Source organism: Trichosurus vulpecula, chromosome 2 (genome assembly GCF_011100635.1).
Source record: "Trichosurus vulpecula isolate mTriVul1 chromosome 2, mTriVul1.pri, whole genome shotgun sequence".
Classification (NCBI taxonomy): domain Eukaryota; kingdom Metazoa; phylum Chordata; class Mammalia; order Diprotodontia; family Phalangeridae; genus Trichosurus; species Trichosurus vulpecula.
The window spans coordinates 265,462,466-265,489,802 of NC_050574.1; the positions used below are offsets into that span (position 1 = coordinate 265,462,466).

General features: G+C 42.0%; 1 protein-coding gene across 5 annotated transcripts; it reads left to right on the forward strand.

The window, feature by feature from the left end:
• Positions 1-1,677: 1,677 nt before the first annotated feature.
• On the forward strand, positions 1,678-25,910 carry SCN3B (sodium voltage-gated channel beta subunit 3). 5 transcript variants are annotated; one of them, XM_036745111.1, is made up of 6 exons: positions 1,678-2,572; positions 11,629-11,792; positions 14,106-14,331; positions 16,909-17,047; positions 20,567-20,640; positions 20,975-22,320. In XM_036745111.1, exons 1-5 carry the CDS (start codon positions 2,518-2,520, stop codon positions 20,628-20,630), a joined length of 648 nt encoding a protein of 215 aa, XP_036601006.1. In that variant the 5' UTR covers positions 1,678-2,517; the 3' UTR covers positions 20,631-20,640; positions 20,975-22,320. The 5 variants fall into 5 exon arrangements, with proteins under 5 accessions (XP_036601006.1, XP_036601008.1, XP_036601005.1 ...); XM_036745110.1 differs by having other exon boundaries at positions 1,845-2,187; positions 2,432-2,572; positions 20,567-22,320; XM_036745114.1 differs by having other exon boundaries at positions 2,224-2,274; positions 2,432-2,572; positions 20,567-22,320.
• Positions 25,911-27,337: the final 1,427 nt, after the last annotated feature.

Sequence of the window (27,337 nt, forward strand, 5' to 3'; positions counted from 1 at the left end):
ACACAACCGAAACAAATGAACAACAACAACATCTATCTTCAAATATTGTCATAGGTAAAAGGAAGTGGATATGCTATGCTGTTCCAGAAGGGGACCGTTTACAGACAGTAGTTAAAAGTTACAGGAAGACCGACTTTAGGTCAATATAAAGAAAACTTTGTGCCAGTCAGAACTATTTGAAAATGGAACAGGCTGCTTCGACAAAGCAATTATTTGAAGTCCGCAAAACACTTTACATAGTATTTCATTTGATTCTCACATCAACCCTTTGCGGTGTTTTTATTATCCTCATTTTACTGATGACCAGACTGAAGCCAAGATAGGGTAAGTGACTGACTCAGGGTGAAACAGCTAATAATATGTGTAATAAGACACAAAGCAGTGTCATTGCAAATATTCAACATCTATTTGAAGGGAGGAAGGTATTCTGCACAGGAGGGGTTAGAGCCACTAAGTGAGCCAGTAGAGTCCCTTCCATTTCTAGGAGTTTATGATTCTCTAACGTTATAACTATCCAATGGAAAACATAGTATCTGTGGCTCAATGGCTAACAGCCAAGGAAGATTAGATCCTGTGGACATTCCATTGTGGTAGGACCTATTAATAGAATACTAGTAGAGACAATTTCTGGAGGCTATTTCAACAACTTCATATTCTTTTGAGAACATCAATGATTAGCTTCCTCTGCCTCTTCTCCTTTTTGAAAGGTTGCTGAAGGAATGAAGGTGGGAGAGAAACTCCTACATCAGCCTCCGGCTCTGATTCCACAATCATAGCTCTGATGTGTCAGCCAAGATTTGGAACTAACTTTAAAAATTCAGGTTTCACCATGGGTTTGGAGAGAGAAATAGAGAGAGAGAGAGAGAGAGAGAGAGAGAGAGAGAGAGAGAGAGAGAGAGAGTAGGAAAACAGCTGCTTTGATCTAGGACTAGCTCCTGGTGAGAAGAAATAGAATAGCATCTCAGTCATTTTCTTGTTTTTGTGAAGGAAAGTGAGAAAAAGTTGGAGAAAGAAGAGGGCTGTGGAGTAGGGGAAGAGGAGGAAGGGAATGGGACTCTCTTTTATCTTTCAATCCCATACCCAGCACCACCTTTGAGTATGGGGTTTGGATCAGTGAACAAAGGAACAGGTGCTCTCCCCCGGCCCCCAGAGCAGAGATGTTCCTAAATAAATCTTAATGTAATGAAAATCAATTAATCAAGTGGAAATGAAAATAAAAGAGGGATGTGGGTTGGGGGGAAGGGAAGCTATGTGTTGTGTACATCGAAGATGACATCATTTGCCTCGAGAGAAGCTTTCTGTTTTCTTTCTGTAAAGAAAGCAGATGTGTGCACGAGTGGAAATGTGGGTTTATCTGAAGTGGTGTTCGTGTGTGTGTGTGTGTGTGTGTGTGTGTGTGTGTGTGTGTGTGTGTGTGTGTGCCTGTGCGGTGAGGAGGGTGTGGTGGACTGATGGGGAGAAGAGGAAGAAACATAGCGGGAAAATTGTCTGGATGAAAGGTGTTCCCCGCCCCCTGGCCTTGAGTTGGAGGAGGGGAAGGAGGGAGCTTCATTGGTGTACTCCGCTGTAGGAGTGGCAATCTCTATGGGTGTGGGGAGTGAGTGCAAAGAGGGGGGTGGGCCCAGGGAGGCAGTGGGGGCGGGGAACATGTTAAGGCTGCGCATGTCAAGGCTGAGTGAACACTCTAGGATTAGGAGAGCTCAGAGCTGGGCAGCTCCTCAGACTACCTGTCACAAGGGGTCATCTAGCACCATCAGGGCGTGAAGACCGAGGGTGGCTTGGATTTTTTCCTCTCTCCCTGCCCCGCCCACCTATCCTCCCTTCTCTCGGATCCCCAGCAGAACCCTGAGCGTCCTCCTCTAGCCCTAGCCTCTCAGAACCTCCTGGGGATTAAAGAACCAGACGGACAAACAGAAGAGAAATTTCCCCCTCCGACGAGCAGCCCTGGTGTGTCTTCGAGGGCCGGGGCTACGCCATTCCAAAGCTCTGACAGCGAGAACCTTTGGGCAAGGCAGATGAAACTGGAGCTCCCGGGGTGCCGACGAACCCAGTTAGAGCGGAGAGCTGTATCGTGGCGAGGTGTCATCGGAAAGCATGGAGCATTCCCGCCTATATGCTGAACTCCGAGGCTAAACCTTGAGAGAAAAGAACAGACGGAAGGGAATCGAGATTGGAGTTCAGGAGGAGGTGAGGAGGTACTGTCCGCGGTTCTGAACTAGGTTTTACTGGCCCGACGTAGAGAAAATTTCCGATTTGCTGAACCTCTCCTTAGAAGTAAGAACCAATCCCTGAGGGGGTGGGAGGATTTGGGGGTGGTGGGGGAGGCAGAGGGGCTGCTGCCTTTGAAAAGAGCCGGAAGCTGCACCAATGTGTTGAAACCTACCTCAAAAAGTGTTCCCAGCAATCCAACTGTCTGAGCTTTTCTCCTAAGGGAGTTCATCCTTGGAGGTTTCCTCGAAAGAAGGGGTGCAGTCCTTGTCGAAGAGAAACGCTTTATCAGGCCGGAGTCTGAGAAAAATGCCTGCTCTCAGTAGCTTGTTTTCTCTGGCTTCCCTCATGCTCATCTGCTGGGGTAAGTATGGCCCCCTGCTATGCTAGACTCAGATAACTGTAATAACACTGACAATAATAACAAGTATTAATAATATTAATGATACCAGTGAATATTGACTGAGCCCCATTTATGTATCTCTGCCAGATGAAGAAAGCCTCATTATTGAGGATGCGGGCTGGAGGTTTCTTTTTTTTTCCTCTCTCTTATCTTCACTGGTGGATTTCCATTGCCTCACAATTCCTTTACCATTCTGGGAGGGTTTTCTTTTCCTCTCTGGAAAGGTAAAAACCGTGTCCATTGCCCAAATTATATTAGCAATGGTAATTTCACAACTACCTCTTTCCTAATAAATAGCCAATCCTTTTGGAAATGTGGCTAGGTAGGCAAATTTACATAACTATTTTTTTTAATGTGTGTGTATTTATATCATCGATGGATGCCTTCTATTCATTTGGACAAATATTGCATTCAGTGTATATGTTTACCTACTCTATCATATATGTATATACATGTATATATGTGATATGTACTACATATGTATATGACATATGAATGCAGTCGCTGAATGAAAAGGTACCATCCATTAATGCAGCTGCTTACTTCTAAGGAAACTGAGAAAGATGGTGGAAAAGATATTTTTGCTGTAGGTGTTAAATAAACTGGAAAAATGTAAAATAACATTTATTTTCCTTGACACCTGAAGATGAGTTTTTAGGGTCTTTGTAATGAATAAGAGTTTGCATTAAAATATTATAAAACTATATAGTCAAGTCACAACTGTCCATTCTGAGAGTCTGTGGTGGCTTTCATAATTTTCCTGAGCCTCCTTCTATCACCCAGTGGAGTGCTGAATTCTGAGTTCTAGGACTGATCCAGAAAGGAGTCAAAATTGGGCTTGGAATTAACTGTATCTAAAAATGTGTTGTTGCTTACCTAAATGTGCCTCTCTGCCTGGGTGACTCTGAATTCTTAAGCCAAACAGGAACAATTATTAAATCATGTATTGTTTAGTTTATTTATGCTGCCACTTCACTGAATTAGAACTGATCATGAGCAGTCAGCTGTATATGGATAAAACTATCCCCTTGTGTTGAAGCCAGGTATGTTGAACTGTGCTTCCCTGAATGGCAGGAAGCTTTCTTTGCTGTAGCAGTGGCCGACATGCTGACAGGACTAGCCTCTCTGCCTTTGTATTTCTTTGTCAGGTCTCCAGTGTTGACCCTGCCTGCCAGCACTATATGGCTGCTCATGTGAGCTGAGGCAGAGCTGAGTTTTCTTTTAACAAAATGCTTGATGAGGCAGAGAGGAAACAGTCTAGGCAAGAGGAGAAGGCAGAATCAGAGCCAGCCCAGAGGGCAGGCACACTGCCATCTATTCCCAGTAGAATAGACCTAAGGCTAGAGGTAGAACAGACACAATAGGCTGCTGATGATCTCACCTGCCTTGATGGCTTAAGACTGGGAATTTGTTTGCAGATATTAGGGCTTCAAAAGGGAGGCTTGGGCATGATGAAAAATGCTGGCTGTTGCTGGAATAGCTACATGCTGAGAAGAAAACCCTGTGGAGCAAATGTGCCTGCTACAACCATGTCTGCTCACCCTGGCTCAAATCGTTTTACTGCCTTGTAAACTGTACAATGATTTACCAAACCAAAGTACTGAGGAGGTGTGGTTTGGGGAAATCCTGACTGCAGGATCCCAGTGAAAGCCTCACCTCAAAACATTTCACTTCATTTGCATACGGGCTCCAGCAGGAGTATTTTCACCTTGGATGAGATGAGTGGCCCCTTCCCCAGTTGCCTTTTCCCATAAAGCTCAATATGAATGGAAAAGGCCCCTTTATTTAATTTGCTGCATGTTTCTTCAAAGAAGAAAGGACCCTTTATCAGGCATAATTTCTCCCAGCCAGCCCCTGGTAAAATAGTAAAACCAGCAGTTGTCATTGTTTGTAAAATTCCATTTCGAGTTCTGTCTTCCTCCTGTACTTTGTTGACACCTTTCACTATTAGAAGCCTGTCAGCCCCATGTTTCCATCTGGCTGCCCATAAACCTCACTGCAGCCCCTCACACAGGCTGGTCATCCTATGCATCAGCCCATACTCTGAATCTTTTCTTTTTATCTCTTTCCATCAAAAAGATCTGCCTTCATGGTCCTGTGAGGTAATAAGCTGGATAATTTATCATAGAATATTAGAATAGTCCTTAGAAATTATCTAGATCTAATTTTAGAGCTGAAAAAACTGTGGACTGAGGTGAGCTGACTTGCCCAAGGATAGTTAATTAGTGGCATAGCCAGAAACAGAAGTCAGTCTCCTGACTCCCATTCTAGTGCTCTTTCAACTGCCCTGTTATTGTATCAGTAAACAAACATTTCTTAAAGGCTTATTAAGCACCAGGTTCTGAGCTAAATGCTAAGGTGAAAGGCAAAAAAAGTGAATCCTGTCCTCAAGGAGCTTACATTCTCATGAAAGAGACAACAGGAAAAAGTTATGTGTACAAGATATATACAGTGCAAATGGAAGCTTATCTTAAAGGGAAAGCACTAGGAATGAGAGGTACTTTGAAAAGCCTGCAAAATGTGGGATTTCAGCTTAGACTTGAAGGCTAGGGAAGCCAGTATGAGGAGGTGAGAAGGGAGAATAATCCAGGCATGAGGGACAGCCAACTAAAAGGCACAGAGTCAGGAGACAGAAAAGCAAGTGATTGTCTCTTATTGTCTTTCATTTGATTAATTCATGCTGTGGTGTTGTATGATGGTTTATAAAATTCAATAGTGACAAGGTTTTACTAATTCTGTGTAATATTTTCATTTTAATGGGGGCTTTTAATACTAAACCCTAAAGGAGTCAATACTATGAAAAAGACAGTAAAGACAGATATTTGGGGAGTGCCATACAGGGAGCCATACACTATACTTAAGGTTAGTTTTGTACTTTCATAAAGTGACTTCATCAAGAGCATCCACATGGCATTTCCTCCCTTCTTGGGTCTTTACTCCAGTGAGTAGGAAAATCAACAAGCATTTATTAAGCACCAAGTACTATGATAAGTGCTGGGGATAGACATACAAGCCAAAAATAGTCTTTGCCCTCTAGGAACTTGCATTCTAGTGGGGAAAGACAACACAGAAAATTGAGTTGAAGGGAGTGGAGATAAGGTAACTGCATGGGGATATGGTAGAGAAGTCCAGAGAATGAAGCATTCCTGGTCTGGGCCCTTTCTCAAAATGCAGGTTCCAAAAGAAAGTCACCAATGGAAGAAGGGTACCCTAATGGCAGGAGGAGAAGGCTGCTGAAGCAAGGTTTCAAACAAATCAAAGATTTCAGCACTGAAACTTAGGGCAATAGAAGGTCAAGTGATTTGTTCAAGGTCAAGTGATTTGTTCAAGGTCACTCACTCAAGAACTCATAGGATTTAGATCAAGAAGGAAATTTAGAGGTCACCCAATCCAACCACTTCATTTTATAAGAGGAAGTAAATTGCCCAAGGTCACAAAGGTTGTAAGTAAGAAGAACAAGGATTCAAAACCAGGTTCTCTGATTTCAAATCCATTTCTATTTAGACTATAGTGAGACCTACAACTTTGCTTAAATACCCACAGCATATATAGATTGGTATTGGATGTAATGAAGGGATACCAAAGGGATAATGGCACAATCTTCCCCTCAAATGGATGTGAGAAACAGACCAACACATATAGAAAGACTTAAGAAACATATGGACAAGGACAATGCATATACTGTAAAGTATGGGTATAAATGGTAAAACATCAGAATAAGGGATTTATGACAGACAGAGAGACAGCTGGATAGTTCAGTTGGACTGAAAAACTTCATGAGGTCATTGAAGGTGTCTTTTCTAAACTCTCAATCTTTCCTGATGCCTACCACAATGTTCTTTATTATTTATTTGTGTTATTAAGTAAGCACTTAATACATTTTTGTTGAATGAGTGAAGTTTCTAGGACAGTCTTTCATCTGATTTCTATATATCCAAGCTGAGTTCAACCAGGAGAAGAGAAGCAATGAAATTTATTTGGTTTACAATTAGGCTTCAAGCAATACAAACTCAGAGATGATATAGATCTTGTCTCAGAATGATATTTTTAATATGTAAAATAAAATAACAGGATCACAAAAGAAATTAATTATATTAAAATACGTAATCAAAATATTTTTTATAAAAATAAGTTCTTGAGCCAAAGTCAACAATTTCCAACCTAGACAAGGCCAATTAAAGTAAGCATCCCATGCCAATTAAAGCAGGCATCAAAATTCTATGCTCTGATACCTTAACTGATACCCTTTAACTGAGGTGGGAATATTTCTTTATTGAACTAGTCAGTCTTAGGCTGTACTTTAAGAGTGGATAGAGTCTTCGATCAGTTTAAATATATTTGAAAGCCATTTAGATGAATTGGATTGCCCAGGAAGTATATTTGGATGGTATGAGGAAACTTGGTCATGCCCCATGGGTTGTCTATAAAATATTAAGCCAACTTGGAACTGAGAGACTCAACCAAGTGGAGAGCCAGATGAGAATCAAATAAGAAAGAGTCACTTAGCGAATAGGAGAAGAGACCCAGTGTTAGCCTTGATCTTGGTAATCTCTGTCCCCACCCCCACCACTTGGCTGGAAAAGGCCTTCAGATTACCTTTGGATTTAGACTTTTCATCAAAAGAAGTCCCCCCATATAACAGCTGGCAACAGTGTTTTCATGCAGATTGAAGACCGAACCAGGAATGCCCCAGAAGTACTAATTTGTACCTAAGGGGAACATCTTGAACACTATAACAAAAGGACTTAAAGTAGCTATGAGTTACCCTCTTTAAGACACATGGATGCTAAACTTGAGCCCACTCTACAAGGATCTTTGAATGTGTGGGAGAATTTGTCACAGACATTTTAGGGGTTCTTTCATATCAAAGATGCCAATATAGCAAATACTTAAAAGCTAGTTAAATTTGGATGACTAATTGATATTTCCTGATAATCAATTGGGGAAGTACATCAGTAGGGTACTTGTGAACTATAGTAATATAAAACCATCTCTAGTCCCTCAGGGTCTTCTCTAACCAAGAGGGCTACCTTTTGGGGAGCTGACTTCCCAATGCAAATGGGGGTTGGGAGAGTGGCTCTAGAGCATATGCTACATTAGTAAAAGAAAAAGATGAAATAAAAAACAATTTTACATTCTGTGCTACCTCACTGTTTCCACTTTAAGCACATCATCGCTAAACTAACTGACTACTTACTTATTAATTTGGATTTTTCCTCAAGACTGAGTCCTACAACTGTTCTCTCTGTGCTGACAATTAACAGTCCGGAAAGGGAATGGATTTTTTTTTTTAAAGGCAACAAGATTATATTGTAATGGAAAGGGGGTTGGGGGGAGAGGTCCTGTTTCAGGTATGGTTGAACTGAATGACCTCTGAGTTCCCCATCAATTCTCAGATTTCTATGATTCCATGAACACCTTGTTCCTAATTTCAGCCTCTGCACAATCTTGACTTTGTTCCAGAAAAGGATCAAGATTGTTTTTAAAACTCAGCTCTTCCATGAAAACTTTACTGAGCCAATCAAGATCTAATCATTCTGTCTACTGCAGCAATGGCCCATATACAAAATCTGTATAATTTAATCAGTCAACAAGGATTTATTAAACAACTACTAAGTGCAGGTATACTGGTAATTCAGTTTTCTTGTACACTGGCAGACTGGACAGTCCAAGTGGGAAAAAAATGGCTAACAATTAGAATGAAGTTATTTAAACAAACAGTTGATTTTATGAAAAAAAAGTACTAATACACTATTGAAAGTGTTGCAAAGTTAATTTCATGATGCTTAACTCAGCATACATCTCAAAACAATAATTATTATTAAATGAAATTTTAAATGTTTTACATAGATGAGATCCATAATTACTGAAAAGAGCTGGGGCTGACTATGGAATAACAAAATGAATGAAGAATGCAGACTATGATATTTACTTGAAAGGATAAGCTATAGAACTCAACAACTAGTACATATATGCAGCAAACACTGCATATAGACAATTAACTTGGGGCAGCTAGGAGGTGCAGTGAGTAGAGCACTGGTCCTGGAGTCAGGAGGACCTGAGTTCAAATCTGGCCTCAGATAGTTGACATACTTACTAGCTGTGTGACCTTGGGCAAGTCACCTAACCCCTATTGTCCTGCCTTTCCCCTTCAAAAAAATACATTTAGGAGCTGGTAGGTGGTGAAATGGATAGAGCACTGGTCCTGGAATCAGGAGGACCTGAGTTCAGATCTGACCTTAACCTCAATTGTTGCCAAAAAAGAGAAATGGACAATTAACCTAACCCAAACTGAATAGGATGAAGAAATCAGGTCGAATGGCCTTGTGGAAACTGTGCTCCATTTTAATGACCTCAAACTTCTCCCTCATCTTTTAATACTAATATTCTCATGGTGGTGCATTGCTATGAATCATGGAACACTGCATTCTCCAAAGAACTGAAATTTAGACTAATCTGACAGTAAAAAGCCATTCAGTGAGTATGAACAGGCTGCAACATCTAACCAAAGTGGAATTATACGGGCAAAGTAGCATCATCAGAGAAGTGTTTGACCATAAAAAAAGATGGGCTGTCCATATAGCAAGAGGGAGGGATAATCAATGGGCAACCTGCATGCTCCATTACTATCCACAAAATTATCAGAACAAGAGCTACACGTTTAGCACATTGGATAATTTCCCTGCTGGAGACATTTGGGAAGATAAATAAGGGTAACGTAGTATGGGCAGGCATGGATGAGTTGCAATCTTGGTAGCATTTAACCCAGTGGACATGTGTGTGTGTGTTTTTAAATAGATAAAAAAAACTTTTTAAAGAGGCAGCTAGATGGCACAGAGGATGGAGCACCAGCTCTGGAGTCAGGAGGACCTGAGTTCAAATCCAGTCTCAGATATTTGCTAGCTGCGTGCCCCTGGGCAAGTCACAACCCTGATTACTTCCCTTTTAAAAAAAGACCATATTAAATATATAATAGATATGTTTATAAATTTATCATAAATATGTATGGGTATACATATTATTATCCTTCTAACTTCCTTTTAATTAGATTGGCAAACTTTAGGCAAATATTCTGAATAGCTCTTATTAAGTATTCCATCTCTGTCCAGATGATTTCTATATTTTATAGAATCTATATTTCTATATTTTATATTTCTATTTCCTATATTTCTATATTTTAAGCCATGGTCTAGAAATGCAAATCCCACCCTCAGACATCACCTTTTTAACCAGATATTCACTTCCCAAAACTACCTTTCTTTCTGAAACCTTTACCTTTACTTAACACTACCTGTGCTGATAAAAACTTAAATTTTTTTGCCTATGATTTAGTCTAAAGCAGGATTTTCTTCTGGTAATATCTGTGCCCACACCAATCACCAGAGTTATCCAATCTGATAAATCTTGGGAGGTTCTTTGGCTCCATGACCAAGAAAAACAGTAGACTTGACTTTTTGTTATCAGATCATCAAATAGCCGCTACATTGTGCCCTCAGTATCCCCTTACTTCTTCCATCTTCAAACTTTCTTTTTATTTCTTCCCTTTCATTATATTCTGCCACCTTGCATCTCTCCATGTGGTCAGGATGGCCACCTTCCATCTGTCCACAAAGGTTAGGATGGAGAGGTGGAAGGTGGCAAAATATGGTGAAAGAGAAAGGAACAGGAAAGGGAAACGGTCAAAGAGGCAAAGTCACTTTTTTAAAAGAAATTCTTCATTTTCTCTGATAGCCTGAGAAGTGAAGAGGCATTTTCTGAGGTTCACCTTTACCTTCTTTTCTGCTAGGGAGACCAGACTGCATTTGACCATAGGCGACAATCACCTAGCCAATCAAATACTGTTCACTCTGTTCAAGTGAGCACATTGAGAGCCACATCTAAATTCTTTTCCCTTGCCTGATGGACTTCCTTCTCCTCCCTAAACCCTTCCCCTACTGTTTCTCTTTCTCTTCCTCCAGACCTCTTCCTCCTTCTTCTCCTCTCTTCTCTTTTTGTCCCTTTGATGCAGATCCTTCTCCTCCCTAAGCCCTTCCCCTACTGTTTCTCTTTCTCTTCCTCCAGACCTCTTCCTCCTTCTTCTCCTCTCTTCTCTTTTTGTCCCTTTGATGCAGATCCTTCTCCTCCCTAAGCCCTTCCCCTACTGTTTCTCTTTCTGTTCCTCCAGACCTCTTCCTCCTTCTTCTCCTCTCTTCTCTTTTTGCCCCTTCAATGCAGATCCTTCTCCTTTCTGATCCTCCTCTTTCTTCTTGAATCCTTTTCCTGCTAGCATCCTTATCCTGTGGTTCTCATCCTTCTTCAACTTCCAGTCTCCCTTTGACTTCTCTTTGAATCCTCCCAAATTTCCATCCTCAAATTCAGTCTCTGACAAACTTCAGAATTCCCAAACTCTCCAAATCTCCTCTGTCATTTCTTCTTTCTCCTCCTCTGTGTCCTTCAACTAGAATTCTGCTCCCATTCTTTCTTCTACTAAAGCTCCCTCTAAAGAATGAAATAAAGGTAAAGCCATTTTACCTCTCTTACCCTCAGTTTCCTCATCTGTAAAATAATAATAACACTTTAATAAAACTTGTACTATGCACCTTGGAGGGTAGTTGTGACCTTAGTATTTTATAAACCTTATCAGTACTACAGAAGACCCTCCCTGTACCTAACAGACATTCAGTTGTAAGACAGACCTTACCAAGGTGAGGGAAGATTAAGGGATTTTTTAATTATAACTATTTTTGCGTGTTATTCCTGAAGATAATGAACACCATGAGGGCAGAGATCAAAGATTCAGTTGTACATAGTTTTATCTGCCCTGCTCCTATCATCATGCTCTGCACATAGTCAGTACTTCAATGTTTTGTTGAATGTTGGGGTTGCCTTTGCATCTCTCCTATTTCCCCTGGTCATTGTTTCATCATTATATGTTTTTTATCTCTCTATTCCCTCCCTCCCCTCTTCTCTGGTCTCCCTTCCCAATGCCTCTCTTCTACCCCACCCTCCTAAATACCCTGCTCCATCTCCCTCTCCAGTGCATGTTTGTTTTCCAGTCTGCGTGGAAGTTCCTTCTGAGACAGAAGCAGTCCAGGGCAAACAGATGAAACTCCGGTGCATCTCCTGCATGAAGAGAGAAGAAGTGACAGCCAGTACTGTGGTGGAATGGTTTTACAGGCCGGAGGGCGGTAAAGATTTCCTTGTATGTACAGCCGCTGGCTCTTCTGTTACTTTTGCTGACTTCTGGAGAGAAGACACTTCCATACACTCAGCTCTCCCACTGTGGCTAATTGACAGCTTTGGTGCAATTGAGCCTCGGAGAAAGGCACTGTAGGCAACAAGATCTCAAGGGTCTGGGGTGATGAGTAGCATAGATCCTTGAATTCCATAATGAATTCCCAAGCTTCATCTTTAGCCCATAGTTTCATCTTCCTCCCCAGTCATAATGGGTTTCTGTATTTATAAGGCCTTACAACAATTCAGTGATGCAATTACTTCAAATACTTTCATTTTACAGATGAGAAACAGTAGGTCCAAAGAGGCCTACTTAGCTGGTAAATATCAGAGCCAAGACTTGAACCCTTGATAAAAGTCTTCTATCTCCAATTCCAACACGCATTCTGCTACACCATACTTCCTCTCATACTTGCCCCCCCACCCCCACCCCAGCAAGCAGTTAAACAGAATTTTTGAATTTTACCTCCTCTCACTGGCCTCTAGGACTTGAGGCCTTAAAAACAAAATGGATTATCATCTGTGTGACACAGAGACAGATAGACTAAATGTCCTTTCAAGGGCTCTCCTAGTGCAGAGGTTCTTTGTCTCTTCTATTCTCCTTTCCCCATTGCCAGTCAGCTTGTCCCTTGCCTCCTAAACTACATCTAGGATCTACAAGCAATTTCCTCCAGGAGATGCTAGGTGCTACAGTTGCTAGTGTGTTGGACTTGGAGTCATGAAGTCCTGAGTTCAAATCCTGCCTCAGGCACTTACTAGCTGGGTGACCTTGGGCCAGCCACTTAATGTCTTTCAGCCTCAGTTTCCTCATTTGCAAAATAGGAATGCCCCATCTAAAGTGCTTAGCAAACCACAAAGCGTTATATAAATGCTAACTATTATGGTTATTCTCAACCACTGCAGCTTGTCATCAAGCTAGAGCTTTGCCAGACCCTGGCCTTCTGCATTTAGAATTGTAGAATGCTAAAGTTGGAAGACTATCTAATTCAACCTTTTCCTTTTAGAGATGGGAAATTTGGGGTTCACCCAAGAGGGTGAACTCAATGTCACACAGCCTGCTAGGAGCAGAGCCAGGATTAGAGCAAGGGTTCCTGATTACTCCTTCCATACTCTTTCCCATGTAAAACAGGCTAATTAAGATGGAGAAAAGGACTGAAAAGTACTTTACAAACTCCTCAATACTATTCATACTTACTGTGATAGAGGGAAAAAATTTCTGGCTCACAAGGTGGAATAAGACTAATGCCAAGGATTTTTTTCCTTGTAATTATACAAAATGCTGATTTTTTTCCCACAGGCTAATTTGTTTGTGACTCTGAACTACAGAGGTTCATGCCAATATAGAAAAATCTAAGGAGAACTGTGTCCAACAGTGATTTGCTAAGAATCTGTTATATGTACTTTGCACCTGAATAATACAAAATAGTCAATTGGGTACAAAGTCCAAATTCCTGGTCAAGGGAAACAAAATATCTAGAACATTGATAAGGATGTGGGCACATCCTTTTGCATGGAGGGTCAGCTTTGACAGTCAAGGAGTTAAGCTGTAGAGCGCAAGGATCCCTAAAGGCCTACAGATGGGCTTATTACTAAAGGAACTTCAGGTGAAGGCTGGATGACCAGTTGTTCAATGTGATGTCCAAAGGATTCTGATTTGGGCTGGACCAGATGGCCCTTGAGGTCCTTTCCAGCTCTGACTTCTGTAAAAAATCTCTTGGTCTTCACCTCTTCTTATCCACCCAGCCACATGGACCGTGCACCTCTTTTATGTTTCCAACTTTTTCCTTTCATTACTAGAGAGGGCACAACAGAAAAGTGATGGATTTGGAGTCCAAGAAAATGAGTTTAAATTCTAGCTCTGCTGCTGAATCTTGTGTGATCTTGGATATAATCTTTCTGAGCCTCAGTATTTTTTTTCTTTAAAATCTAGGAGTTGGACTAGATGGTTGCAAAGATCCTTTGCAACTCTGAATCTATAGTCTTGTGCCCCCTTTTTTTCTAATCCCTTTCTTTCCTCAATTTTCACTCTCCCATTCCATCCCCAACTTCTGGCCTATTTCTTCCACCTCCTTCCTTTGTCCTTCTCTTTCCTCTCCCTCTGCCTTTTCCCACCTGCCTTTGCCCTAGTCCTCTATATGTTTTTCCATTCTCTCTGCCTTCTCCTTTTCCTTGCTACCCATTTCTCCTCTACCCATCTACATCTGCTCCCTTCATGCCCTCATCCTCACTCCATATCTGCCCCTTCTGGACCTGTCTCCTCTTTCTGTCTCTCTAATTTCAGATCTATGAGTTCAGAAATGGTCACCAGGAAGTCGAAAGTCCCTTCCAAGGCCGCCTGCAGTGGAATGGGAGCAAAGACCTGCAGGATGTCTCCCTCACCGTGCTCAATGTTACCCTGAATGACTCCGGTATCTACACCTGCAATGTCTCCCGGGAGTTTGAATTTGACTCACATCGTCCCTTTGTGAAGACCACAAGGCTCATCCCCCTCAAAGTCACTGAGGAAGGTAAGGTCAGAGCACAGGTCTTCGCAAGGGGATCCTTCACAAGGGGAGACAGCTGGTGGGATCCAAGTTCATGAGAGTTTATCAAAATCTTAAAAAAGAGAACTGTCTCAAAATATAACTAGTATACCAGACTTCTTCAATGGTCCACTCTCCAGCTCCTAGATAGAGTTGGCTCTCTGATCCTTTCCCTTATTACTGCTTTCTCTGCTATCATTTTCTGCCAAGGAAGGGGAAGCTGCCAGCTGGAAGGTTAGATATAGATTGATTTTAGCCTGTTCCCCAGGCTCGTATCTTCAGAGAAGATGGTCAATCATCAGATTGAGTACAAACCAAAATAGCAACAACTCTTTGGTGTCTATTGGAACCATCATTCTTCCAGGCTTCCCTAGGCCTCCCCTCTTTCTTCTGGATCGCTAACTTTTGGGGCTAGGAGTGTATAGACTTAAGAAGCCATTTGGTCCAACCCCCAGGAACTTTAAGCAGGTAGGCTACCTCCCCTCTCTGAATCATTACCAGAGTAATGGCTCCTTAGTCTTTTTTTCAAAATATCCAGAAGAAACATCTTCTAGAACCTCCCTTCTTTTAGCTGGTAAGTTCTCCCAATAGTCTAACCCAAATCTCTTCTACCATAATATATGTGTTCTCCTGTCCTACATGGAAACAGAGAACTATTTCTCAGTCATTAAAAAAAAATCCCTTCACTTACCAGAAGACTGATATGGAGGTCCCTCTCAGTCCTCTCTTTCCTAAACTAAATCATAATTTCCTTTCATTTAATTTGCCTGAGGTGGTCTATCCCTAACCTCCTCCAGTGTTATCATTACCCCTGAATGGAGAACCAGGGTGATGAGGGGATAAAGAGTGTGAGGGAAGGATGAAAGGTCCAGTCCAAATAACTTCAGGACTGCTTCTAGAAATGAAACCCAGGAATCCTGACTCTCTAAGTCCACCACTTTCTCTACTGATAAAAAAAAATTATAGAGCCCTTTAAGATTTACAAATCACTCTCCTTACAATCATCCTGTGTAAGCATTATCATGGACAATTGATAGATGAGAAAGCTGAGGTGAAGTGATATGTTCTTGATTACGTGCAGTAAGTGTGAGAACCTGGATAGGAGCTGAGATCTCAGAGTTCTAGGCTCAATGTTCCTTCCATTATACTAAAAGTTATTTAGATTTTACACTTTCCTGAACAGAGCAGTGGTCCTTGCCAGTCAGTAGACTTACGGGAGAGGGGGAGAGACAGACATGTAAAAAGTAAAATTACAATCTGATTGATCCAGAAGGTACCAAGTTTCTTTCTCATGTCTTTAACACACGTGCTAACTCCCTGGGGAGGGGTAGGCAGCTCCCTCTGCTGGTGCCATGGCAGAAATGCTAGACAAATGATTCTCATGAGCAGTCAGTCAGACACCCCACTCAGCTTCCTGCCCTTTTTTATTTTTATTTTATTTCATTTCATTTTATTTTATTTTATGTTTATTTCATTTGGCTCTTCTGTCATGGGAATTCCTCTGGAGACCCACACATGGAAGGAATCATCCTGAACCAAAGCAAATATTCAAAAAGACAAAAGTCTGAGCAGAGTACTCAGTTCTAGAATCACAGGATTATCAAGCTAAAAAGCCTGTTCTCCCCCTTCAGTGGCCACCTCACAATCCAGATGCTTTCCCAAGGGCTCACCCTTCTTGTTGTCCCCTGGTTGACCAAATAGGCTCCATACTTACAAATTGTCCCTCCTTTCCATTTTCCCTTAATCCTTCCTTGGGATCCTCAATGCCTGGCTCCCTGGAGGAACATGATCATGGAGTCCCAGTGAGGGAAGAGACCTTGGAGGTAGTGTAGTCCAAGCCCCTGCCCACATTACGAATAGAGATTCACATTTAAGTGGTCTTGAGGAATGGCAGAAGGAAACTTAGGGTAGTGAAAAGAGACTATGGAGCCAGAGAACTTGAATTCCCAGTTCTATTACTTGTGTTACATTAAGCAAGTCAATTCACCTTTGTGGGTCCCAATTTCCTTATCTGTAAAATGAGGGGAGTTGGACTAGGAGAACTCTAAAGTCACTAACAACTCTGTGATCCTATCATTGTTAGAGGCCCAAAGGATCCAAACGTGGACAACAGATACTTCAGTAGCCATGCTCCTGCCCCTCTGCCTCCATCAATTTAATACAAATAAAAGTGAAAGGGAATAGAAAGGAGAACAGGGATATTTCTATTAATAACACTTGTCTGGCTCTCATTAGACTATTTTATGACTTCCAATACTCCTTGGATGTGTGGGTTAGTATTTATCTTCATGACTGGTTTCATCCCCTGCCTTCCAGAGGATGAAAGGGCCCTTTCATCCTTAGGGCCCTTAAAACCAGGCCCCATATAACTAACTCTTAACTCCCTTGGTTATGATATATTATGATGTATATTATTACATATAATATACATTTATCATTATATACTATATTACATATTATTATATCATATATGTTATATATATATATATATCATATTGTATATATGTTGAGTGTCCTGGGGCCAGACAGATTGGTTTCACCAGTGTCTTCTGCTGTCCTTAGCTGGAGAGGACTTCACCTCGGTGGTCTCAGAAATCATGATGTACATCCTTCTGGTCTTCCTCACATTGTGGCTACTCATCGAGATGATTTATTGTTACAGGAAGGTTTCCAAGGCTGAGGAGGCAGCTCAAGAAAATGCGTAAGTGCTTTGATGCCCAAACCCATCACCTCTCACTGGGGACCACAGGTGTAGCTTGGGAGAACCACACCTTAGCTTTCTGTCTTGAGTACAGGAGGCTCAATCTTATGTTGTAACTGAACTTGGACAAACCTTTAAAAAATCCACCATCTAGTTTTTCCAGGTTCAAATAATCCAGACAAACATGTTTTGGAATTGTTTGGGGGCATAACCAGACAGTATAGGAAGGGAAAAGAGTTGAGTCCGATCCTTCTTCAGTACTTCCATATTAAACGTGAAGATGCATTACATGCAAACCCTCAAGCAAGGGAACATGTGGTCAACTCTCAATTATCCGCACTAATGGAGGCATATGAACAGAAGTCTCCAAATATGGCCAAAGCTATGGTCATTCCGATTCTGACTGGGACACCAAAAGAAATGATGTTGGGAAGGAAGAGTCATCCTCCCTGTGTTCAATGTCAAAAGGTTAGGTACATGCCCTAAACATCCTTTACTTCCCTTAGCAAGGTACCCTAGAGCTATAACTCCAAGCATATATCTAAACTTACTGTGAACCCAGTGCCAGTACCATTCCTTGAAATAATGAGTTTCCAAGTTTACTTTTTATGGCACAAAGGAGTTGTTCTGTTTATTTGTCTTTTTATTTCAAAAAGACACAATCTCTTTCAAGCTTGAAGGAAGGCCTTGGTTTTAGTGTCCCAGGATTTAGAAAACAATACATCTCTGTCATGATTCTGTAGATTTCAATTAGGTCCCCAAATCATGGAATCTCAGAATTGGCAATGACCTTGGAAAGGCAATACAGTCTAACTCCTACCTAGGAGATCACCCTTCTTTTTAACATCCCAACAAGTGGGAGGTTATCCAACTTATGCTTGAAGACTTCCAGGGACAAGGAACTCACTATCTTTTGAGGTAGCCCCTTTCATTTTTGAACAACTTTCAATGCTATGAAAGTCTTCCTTACACTAAGTCGATATTTCTTTCCCTGTAACTTCCCCTTCCACTTTCTAAATCTAGTTTCCCCCTCTTAGGCCAAGTATCATAATCATTCCTAATCCTGCTTCTATGGACTAGCCTTTCAAATGCTTGAAGACAGAGATCATACTCCCTCTAAAGATTCTCTAAGTCAAAGCATCTTGACCTGGAGTCCATGAACCTACATTTTTAAATTTCGTAACTGTATTTCAATATATTTCCTTTGTAACTCTATTATTTCATTCATTTAAAAACATCATTCTAAGCAGAAGTCTCTAGGCTTCATCAGATGGCCAAAGGTTAAGAACCTCTGATCTAGGCTAAAAACACTTCAATCTCCTGAGTGTGACCTTTGTAATGTATTCTTAAAGCAAAACCAGATAGGATGATGGATCTAGACCAGAAGGAACTTTGGAGGCTAACTAGTCTAACTCCATCCTTTTTCAGATGCGCAAACTAAGGCCTAAAGAAGTTCAACGCTATGGCACATTGGTAGCAAGTATCTGAGATTGGGACTTGAACCTGAAGGCTCTGACTCTAGAGTTGGTGTTCTTTCTACTGTGCCCCGTTGCCTTCTATGGCTGCTTGAATCAAAGAGAATTTATGTTACAACCTCTCATATGTGCTAATTCAACTCAATCAAATCTTGGGCAATTTTTTTAGAGCAGACAAAGTTTCCTGGTATTATAGGTGTGAGAATTGAGTTTTGCAGATAAGGAAAGTGAGACTCAGAGAGACTTCAAGATTTACAGAAGCCCTGATAACTGTGTCAGAGGTAGAATGAAGTCTCATATCTTCCTGACTCCAGAAAGGTTCATCATGGTGTAGTGTAGAGTGTTGGACCTGGAATCAGGAAACCAGGGCTTAACTTCTACCTCTGACACTTAGCAGCCATATGACCATGTGAAAATCACTTAGACCCTCTGAACTTCTCTTTCCTCATCTGTAAAATGGGGATAATAAGATCTATAGTACCTACCTCCCAAGGTTAATTTTTTTTTGGTGAAGATTCAAATGAAATAACCTATGTAAAACCCTTTATAAACCTTAAAGCTCTGTATAAATATTAGTTATTAATATTATTGATGGTATGGATTTTGTGAGGTCAGTGAATGTTTATTGGACTTTGGGATGGATTTGGCTACTTATGTGGATGTGTTGGGCATTCAGGGCTCACAATACTTCAGAAGAATGCAGCCACACAAGGAAGGCCTGATTTAATGGGAACTTCGGGTGGGAGTAGAGGACTACCTAGTTTTCCCATTGTGACCCGCTCGGTGAAGCTCTCTATTCTTCATTCCCTCCTAGAGATAGCATTACCCTCCAGAATAATGCAAAGCACCAGCTTAAAATGAGTCAGTGTAAATGAACTTGCAGTATCAGACTTACTATATTAACCTACATTTGTTTTTTCTTACCTTTCTTAAGTTAAGAGAGGGGATTGCAGTTTTTCATTTAAAAGGCTTCCCCCTTGTCTACATTTGAAAGGAAAAGTATAGGAGATAATGAGTAGTATTAATTAGTACCTTTCTAATCTATTTTCCTTTCCATGATGATGTCTTTAAGAATTTGAAAGCAAGATTCCCTTCCTCCCCAACTAGATATTAAGCAATACATATAAGCTTCATGGATAATCTAGAGTTGACAGTTGATCATTCTGAAGTTAACAGTTCATGGATGCTGTGACCTATCTCAAAAATAAGGGCGACAAGATTCTGACTCTTTTCCATTAATCCTTTTGGAACACCACTGGAAAACCCAAGGAGGACTGGCCAAGTGATCTTGGCAGACAATGTGCACGGATGAGCTCATGTTTGGAAAGTTGCCAACCAGAATATGATAACAAAATCATAGGCCTTTAAAATTCAAAAGGACCCTAGCTATCGCCAGGTTCAATCCCTTCACTTTACAGATGAGGAAATTGAGATCCAGAAAGGTGAAGGGACTTGCCCATGGTTACATCTCTAGTAAATGACCCACCTGGTGACTATTAGCCTGGTGCTCTAAGGGCAGGTGGGGAACCTGCCCATCAGAGAGAAGCTTTCCTATTCCTTGAGTGACTTACAAGAACCACCTGGGCTCTGATTTCATTGTTAAGGAAATAGAGGCTAATCATTGTAACCCAAGGTTATAGCAGAAGGTGGGCAGCCACAACTGGAGTTCTCATCCTCTGAGTGCCAAGCTGTTGCTTAACCTTGCCCCAAAAGTCAATCTTTCAGCTTTTTCTACATAGCTACCCCAAGAAGTAAAGATGGAATTGAAGAGAGTGGAAGATTGTACCAGCTTCCAGTCATTTGGGAAGGGTTGAATATAGGAAACCCAACTCCAGCACGCCTCACAATAATTCTCACTGAATCAGTGGTCCTAATCTCTGAAGTGATCATCTTTCCTCCTCTCTCAAAAACAGAGCCATAAGGAAGGGGCAGGTCTGTCCTATAGAAATTCTGGCTCCCTAGGCCTTGCCTCCTTCCCCTTCATTCTTCTTTCACTTCTGGAGACTTCAGGGGCTGACCCTCTCCCCTGCCTCTCCTCCCCTAGGTCTGACTACCTCGCCATTCCATCAGAGAACAAGGAGAATTCGGCAGTGCCAGTGGAGGAATAGGAGAAATGGGGTATGGCTTGCAGTCATGAACTAAGACTTGAGATGGACCGCAGCAGAGGGAGGGGTGGGATATGATCTGGGCTTTATCCCCACCCCACCTACAAATAACCACATACAAGAAGTTGGAAGCCATGAATCACCTTCCCTTGGTCTCATACGTGCCCCTGCCTAATCCCCATCCTCAGTATTCTACCCCAGGGTGATAAGTAAGGGTTCAGGGAGCCTTTTTAAAATGCCCCCTCCATGACCACTTTGCCATGGCTCTGTATATAACACACTTTGGCAAAGTAGCTTTGGACTTGGGTTTGATGAGAGTTCATGATGAGCTGCTCTGTCATTGGTAGGTGGTCTGATGTCTGACGGGCCCAGATTCTTCAGTATGGATGATGCCAACAACTTCCAGATGGGACCCAGGGACTATCACTGTTTTCATCTATTCTTCAACCATCAGGCTTTGCTCTATGGCTCCACTCTGAGCTCCATACACTGAAGGATACCTACTTTGATGGCTAAGTCAAGGGCCCAGCATCTCACTCTGGGCTCTGTCTTTCCCTGGCCTAATCTCATGGCACTGCAATAGTAGATAAGACTCCCTTTGCTCTGCACAGCTTTGTATAATGCTGGTAGCAACTCCTCTTCCTCTGCTCCTTCATTACTGTTTACCTGGGTCGGGCCTCCATTCACTGCTGGACAAGAAGGAACTCTTCTGCTTTCCCCTCACTCCCCTCCTCACAACCACACAAATTAGATCTGGTTCCTTTCTACCTCTGTATGAGAAAGGGCATCATGTGGTTGGCTCTAATGTCTTAGCAAAAGTAGGATGTTTCTCCTATCCCAGGAGTGATCCAAACAAGCCCAGTCTAAAGAGTAGCATGCACTTAGATTCCTTGGAGAGACATTTCTGAATCTCCTGGACCATTAGATTTGGGTCAGAACAGAGTAGCTTTTCTGGACCACAGATCTAAAAGAAAGGGCAATGTATGTTAGAATATCTTCTGGAACCTTGAGTCCTAGGTCTGGATCTCATCTTATTCCTTGGCCCTAGGCTTTGCCCAGTTGTTTCCTAAGTAGTAGTTAGGACTACTTATTAAGGGTTCCTCTTGGCAATATTATCCTTGATATGTCACTTACCCTATCTTTGGTCTTCCTAATAAAAGTCCAGGGGACTGGGAAGAGGGCTGGCAGCAAAGACTAGTAGCAATTTTAGTAGCTTTTTAAAGTCAGGTACCTCATTCCCTGACCATGATGGGAAAATATGCCCATTTCTCAACTTCCCCTGGTTTTTTTTTTCCCACAGTGGGATTTGAAACAATCAGCCCCTCTCTTGATATTGAGAAACAGTAGGGAATGTTGTTTTATTTTTCCTGAGTATTGTGATTGATGACCTTTTGCTCCCACCTCCGAGCACTTTTGTGGGTCAGTGTGTTTTACACAGGATAGTGGATATTCAAAGTACAGCAAAGACTTGCATAGGATCACAGAGCACTTTGAGGTAGAAATAGAATGAGCTTTGGTGTGTTGACTACTGCTTCCTTGGAATGTTTTCACTTGTATGAAAAAAACAGAACTAGGCATTGTGGTGGTCACACCCCCATCACATTTGGAGGATGTGCAGGAGTTATTGGCCACTCCTAAAGAACTCCAGTTATAAGTAGCATCAATTCTTCAATAAACACAGAATGGATGAAAATGGGCCCCAATTACAATGGGAAGTGGGTTGGCTTAGGGTATACGAAAATAAGGACTTCCCATTTTTAAATTTTTATGGGACTAGAACAAGTCTCAGGGGCTCAATCATTCCTTCCCTAAAATCTTCAAAATGGAAAAAATGGCCTAAGATTATAGGATCATAGGATTTAGAACTAGAAGGGACCTCAGAGATCTTCTATATACCAGTCACCATTATTTTGCAGATGAGAAGACTAGGAGGCCCAGAATGGTTAAGTGATTCCCGTAGTACATGGAAGTTATACCCAATGTAATGCTGTGAAGGTGGATGAACACAATAGTTGATCTCTTAAGATTCCTTCTAGTAATCTGTGAGGTTCCCTCATAGATAAAAGTGGGCCCTTGCTTTGTAGTTTTTCTACTCCCAGGTAGAATAAAACAGACCAGATAGGAAAAGCTTGGCCAAAACAAAACAAAAACAAAAACCCCAAACAGAAACCTCAAATGTAAAGTTGTGTCTGGTCCTGAAGTGATGCTCATCCCCCATCTAGTGGCCAGACAGGGGATCCTGAGGCGTTATCAGCCAGAGAAAGACTGCTAATAGCTTTTTCCCTTAGGGAGTTTTCTTTGGGTTTTTGTGGAGGACAACACTGTGGTGTAGGGCCCAGATTGACTATCCCCTTTGTTATTACTTTGGAAGTTATTGCTCTAATGTACTCCTCCTTGCAACACTCAGGAGTCAGATTTTCATGATATTTCCTCTCACTGAGCTCAACCTTCTTCGTATACATGATCTTTCACAAGGCCCCTCTCTGATGTTCAGGTGAGAGGAGAGGATGTTTCTCCTCATTTTATGGATGGGGAAATTAGACCCAGAGGAGTGCATTGTGTACCATGAGTTGCCCACAAACATTAAGTGAGTCAGTAGCAGACCCTCCAGTGGTCTATTAACCTGCAGTCCAGGGAACTATCTAATAGATCATGCTTCCCCCTTTGATATCAATAGCAAGGAGTGGCATGTAGAAACTCTAGGCCAGTGAAACTTGGATTGAGTTTCTGACAAAACAAAAGGACTGTGAGTGAACACAATATATAGCTAGTATTTATGCAATGCTTTAAGGTTTGCAAAGCACTTGTTACAAAGATTACTTGATCCTCTCAAAAATTCTGGGAGATAGGTGCTGTTATCCTCACTTTATGGATGGACAAACCAAGGCACAGAGAAGTCACATAGCTATTAAATGTCTAAGGCTGGATTCGTACTCAAGTCTTCCTGACGTTGGGTGCAGTGCCCCACCTAACTGCCTAACATCTAGAAAAGAAAGTGATTCCAGAGAGTCAGCATAGGTTCATGAAGAACAAGTCTTACTAAACTTACTAGACTAGATGAGCACTATGGGACCTTTCAACTTTAAATCTGTGATCCTATGACTTTTTTTTTGACAGATTTACTTAAACCAGGGAGATGTTAAAAATATGGCTTTATTGACAAAGTGTCTCATTTTATTTGAGTGGAAAAGATGGAGATGTAGGCTAGACAATAGCTTAGTTAGGTGGATTTGGAACTGGCTGAAAGGTCAGAGGCAAAGAGCAATCTAATGGTAATGGTTCTATGTTAACCTGGAAGGAAATTTCCAGTCTTTGCTTGGCCCATTGCTAGCTAACATTTTTTAAATTGATGGCTCAAATAAAGGCATATATGGCCCGTTTATCAAATCTCTGGAAGACACAAAGCTGGAAGGGAAGAATGCTTTGTATATAGGATGACACAGTCAAGATCCAAAAGGATCTTAACAAGCTGGAACAATGGGCCAGAAATCTTATTCTGGAGTTCAAAAAGTCGACTTCCCAAGTACAGAGTGGCTAGCTAGAGGACAGTTCATCAGAAGACCTAGGGGATTTTTGTCGTTTGCCAGTTCACTACAAGTCACTAGTGTGGTCTTGGGCTGTATTTAGTGCATCCATACACAGCGTCCAAGTCTAGGGAAGTGATAGTCTTTGTATTCTCTGCCTAGATCAGGCCACATCAGGAATGTCATGTTCGGTTCTAGGCACCACATTTTAGGAGGGAAACTGATAAACCGAATAGTATTCCAGGGAGGGGCAACGAAGATGGTGAAATTGATGTGTGAAGATCAGCTAAAGGAACTGGGGATAGTTAACCTGGAGAAAAGATTTGGGAGATGTTTTCCTTCAAGTATTTGTAGGTAGCTATCATGTGGGTTTAAATTGTTGGGCTTGCCTGCCTTCCCCCCACCCCCTACTAAGGGAGGAGCTGGGAGCAATGGGGTGGAACTTGTAGAGTGAAATCCAGGCTTGATGTTCTTAAAGATAAAACCTATCCCAAAGGGGCATGGGCTGCCTAGGAAGGCTGTGGATTTCAAACGAGATATTTGTGAAGCACTTACTATAATGCCTGGCACATAGTAGGCACTTGATAATTGCTTGTTCCTTTCCCCTCCTGCCTTGGAGGACTTATCAGGAAATGGAGATTCTTGCTGGGAATGGGTTGGATCGAATGACTTCTGGGATCTCTTCTATCTCTAACATCCTGAACATACTTGTCTTGTTCAGAAAAAGCTCCCCAATCCAATGCATACAGTATTTCCTGGTTTGTAAAGAAGTTGGTGATTCCAGCTTTATTCTTCATTCCTTTCATGTCTACTTTCCTCTCACTTCCCACCGATTCAAAATTAGCTTCCTTCCTCCCACCCTATACAATGCAGGGTTCTCATTCAGCCTTTCCCTCCTGCTTCTTCCCTCCCTATCTTACCAACAAAAATTCTGTTCCCTTTTCCCCTTTCCCAGAGTTCTTTGTCCTTACTGCTTCCTGTTCCCTTCTCCACAGCATCTTTCGCTTCACTTTTGAGATCCCTGGCTCCTTCTCCTTTCATTCCCCTGCTAAACCACATTATTCATGAACCCCACCATCCCCTGGGACCTCCCTACTCAAGATCTGCTTTAAAAATCCTCCCCCTGGCTCCTCTCTCTATGTTCTCCCCCATTTTACCTCCTACATTTTTCATAGGATTACAGGATTTTGAACTGAATGGGACCTGAGAAATCATCTACCCCTCTCATTTTCCTGAAAAGCCTGAGGCCCGGAAGACTCTCCTAAGGTCATATAGGTAATAAATATCATGGCCAGGAATGGATCCCCAGATCCTAGAGTTAATGTCATCTTAGGCTGCCTTGAGACACATGATGTGTAGAATATGAGAGGAAGGTATCCTGCTAACCTCTGCTCTGATTAGACCATGCCTTGAATAGTGTGTTCAGTTCCAGGTTTCACATTTTAAGGAGGGCACTGATAAAATTTGGAGAGTGTCCAGAGAAAGGTGACCAGGACTGTGAAGGATTCTAAGATCATCATTAGAGGTTCAGGTTGAGGAAGTGAGGTTGGTTAACCTGGAGCATGAAAGGCTTGTGAGGGGTGGGAGGTATGGGAGGAGGACACAAAAGCAGTCTCATTTTTTTCTTGGCCCCAGAGGGAATTTATAGAGACAGATTTCAGCTGAATGTAAGGAAAAAGATTCCTGGAAATAAGAGCTCTCCAAAGGAGGAGAGCACATGCTATGGTGTAGGAAGCTTGGTGGTGCAGTGGATTGAACGCTGGACTTGGGGGGTCAGGAAGATTTGTATTCAAATCTCACCTCTGACAACTTCCTGTGTGTGTGGCCTTGGGCAGGTCACTTAATTTCTCTCACCCTCAGTTTCCTCATTTGTAAAATGGACACGATAATAAAAGCACCTACCTCACAGAGTTGTGACAAGAATGGAACAAAGATAATCCATGTGAAGAGCTTTGCAAACCTTAAAGTGTTATATAAATGTCAGCTCTCATTAGTGAGACATGTATTAGAGGCCTTTGGGAGAAGCCAGATGGGAAAACTGCAAGTGGGATTCTGAATCGGGTATGGGGTGAATTAGTGGGCCTCTGGGACCCTTCCAACCCTGCAGTTCAGTCCCCCTAAATCCAGTGCTCTTTCCATTATGACTTGCTGACCTTCTAGGAATCTCCGATAAACTGCATGTCTGTGACCTTTCTCTTTTATGTGAACCCATTAAGATAGAGTAAGCACCAGCCACTTCAAGCCTTTACCCAACCATCCCTACTTCTGCCCCCTACCCCCAACAGATCCAAGGGCCAATTTTGCTGCCCCACGAACTCTGTCTGTTATGGGGCTGATTTTTAAAGGGCTCCAGAGAGTTCTCAAGGGCTAGCTTGTTCACCATCCCCAGCATCCTATCTGCTAATCCAGTGTGTTGAATTGTCTCCCATGGGTACGTCCCCACACCCAAGTTAAGCTTTGCCTTCCAGGTTGATCTCATTGCCCAACTTGGTCACGAATTGAACTGTTCACCTTGACGATAACAAGGCTGTGACTCCGAGAACTCTCCGGTCGGCACTGTACTGTGACCCAACCCAAACCCCTAGTGGAATAACTTCCAACCGGTCATGGCTGAAACTCTAGGTCATTTTGCCACCCCTCTTCCCTCATTCTGCCAGTTTTTAATCCTTTCAGGGGCATTAATCCTCAAGCTATTTATCCTATCCAAGTTTTTGGTCACTTTTTGCATTTGGGACTGCCTAGCAATACAGAGAGAAAAGGTCTTGTTTATAGCCCCTAGTGATGCATGCAAATTTTATGTGAAGGTGGGAGTGGTTAAGAGAAAAGGTATAAGCCTCCCACTCCCTCTCCTTTCTGAGCTTTCCATCCTTCCAACTAAACCAGAGCACTAGTTCAAGAAGGAAATTTTTTTTTTAGAGTCAGTGAACCTGCCTTTTGTAAGGTACGTAGCATGCTATGTTTACTGGAAGCTGTAATCAGGGATGAGAAGCTTCCAGTGGCTTATTTAGTCCCTACGGCTCCCTCACTCTCTTCCCTAATACAGCATGTTAGTGGATGGAAGTGATCTGTCTTTGAAAATGGCTACATAATTCATGGGTTGCTGCCATCAGCAAGCATCTTGGGCTGTTTGTACTTTTTCTAAACACACTCTAATAACCAGGTGTTTTAGTCAACATCTGGAGGATG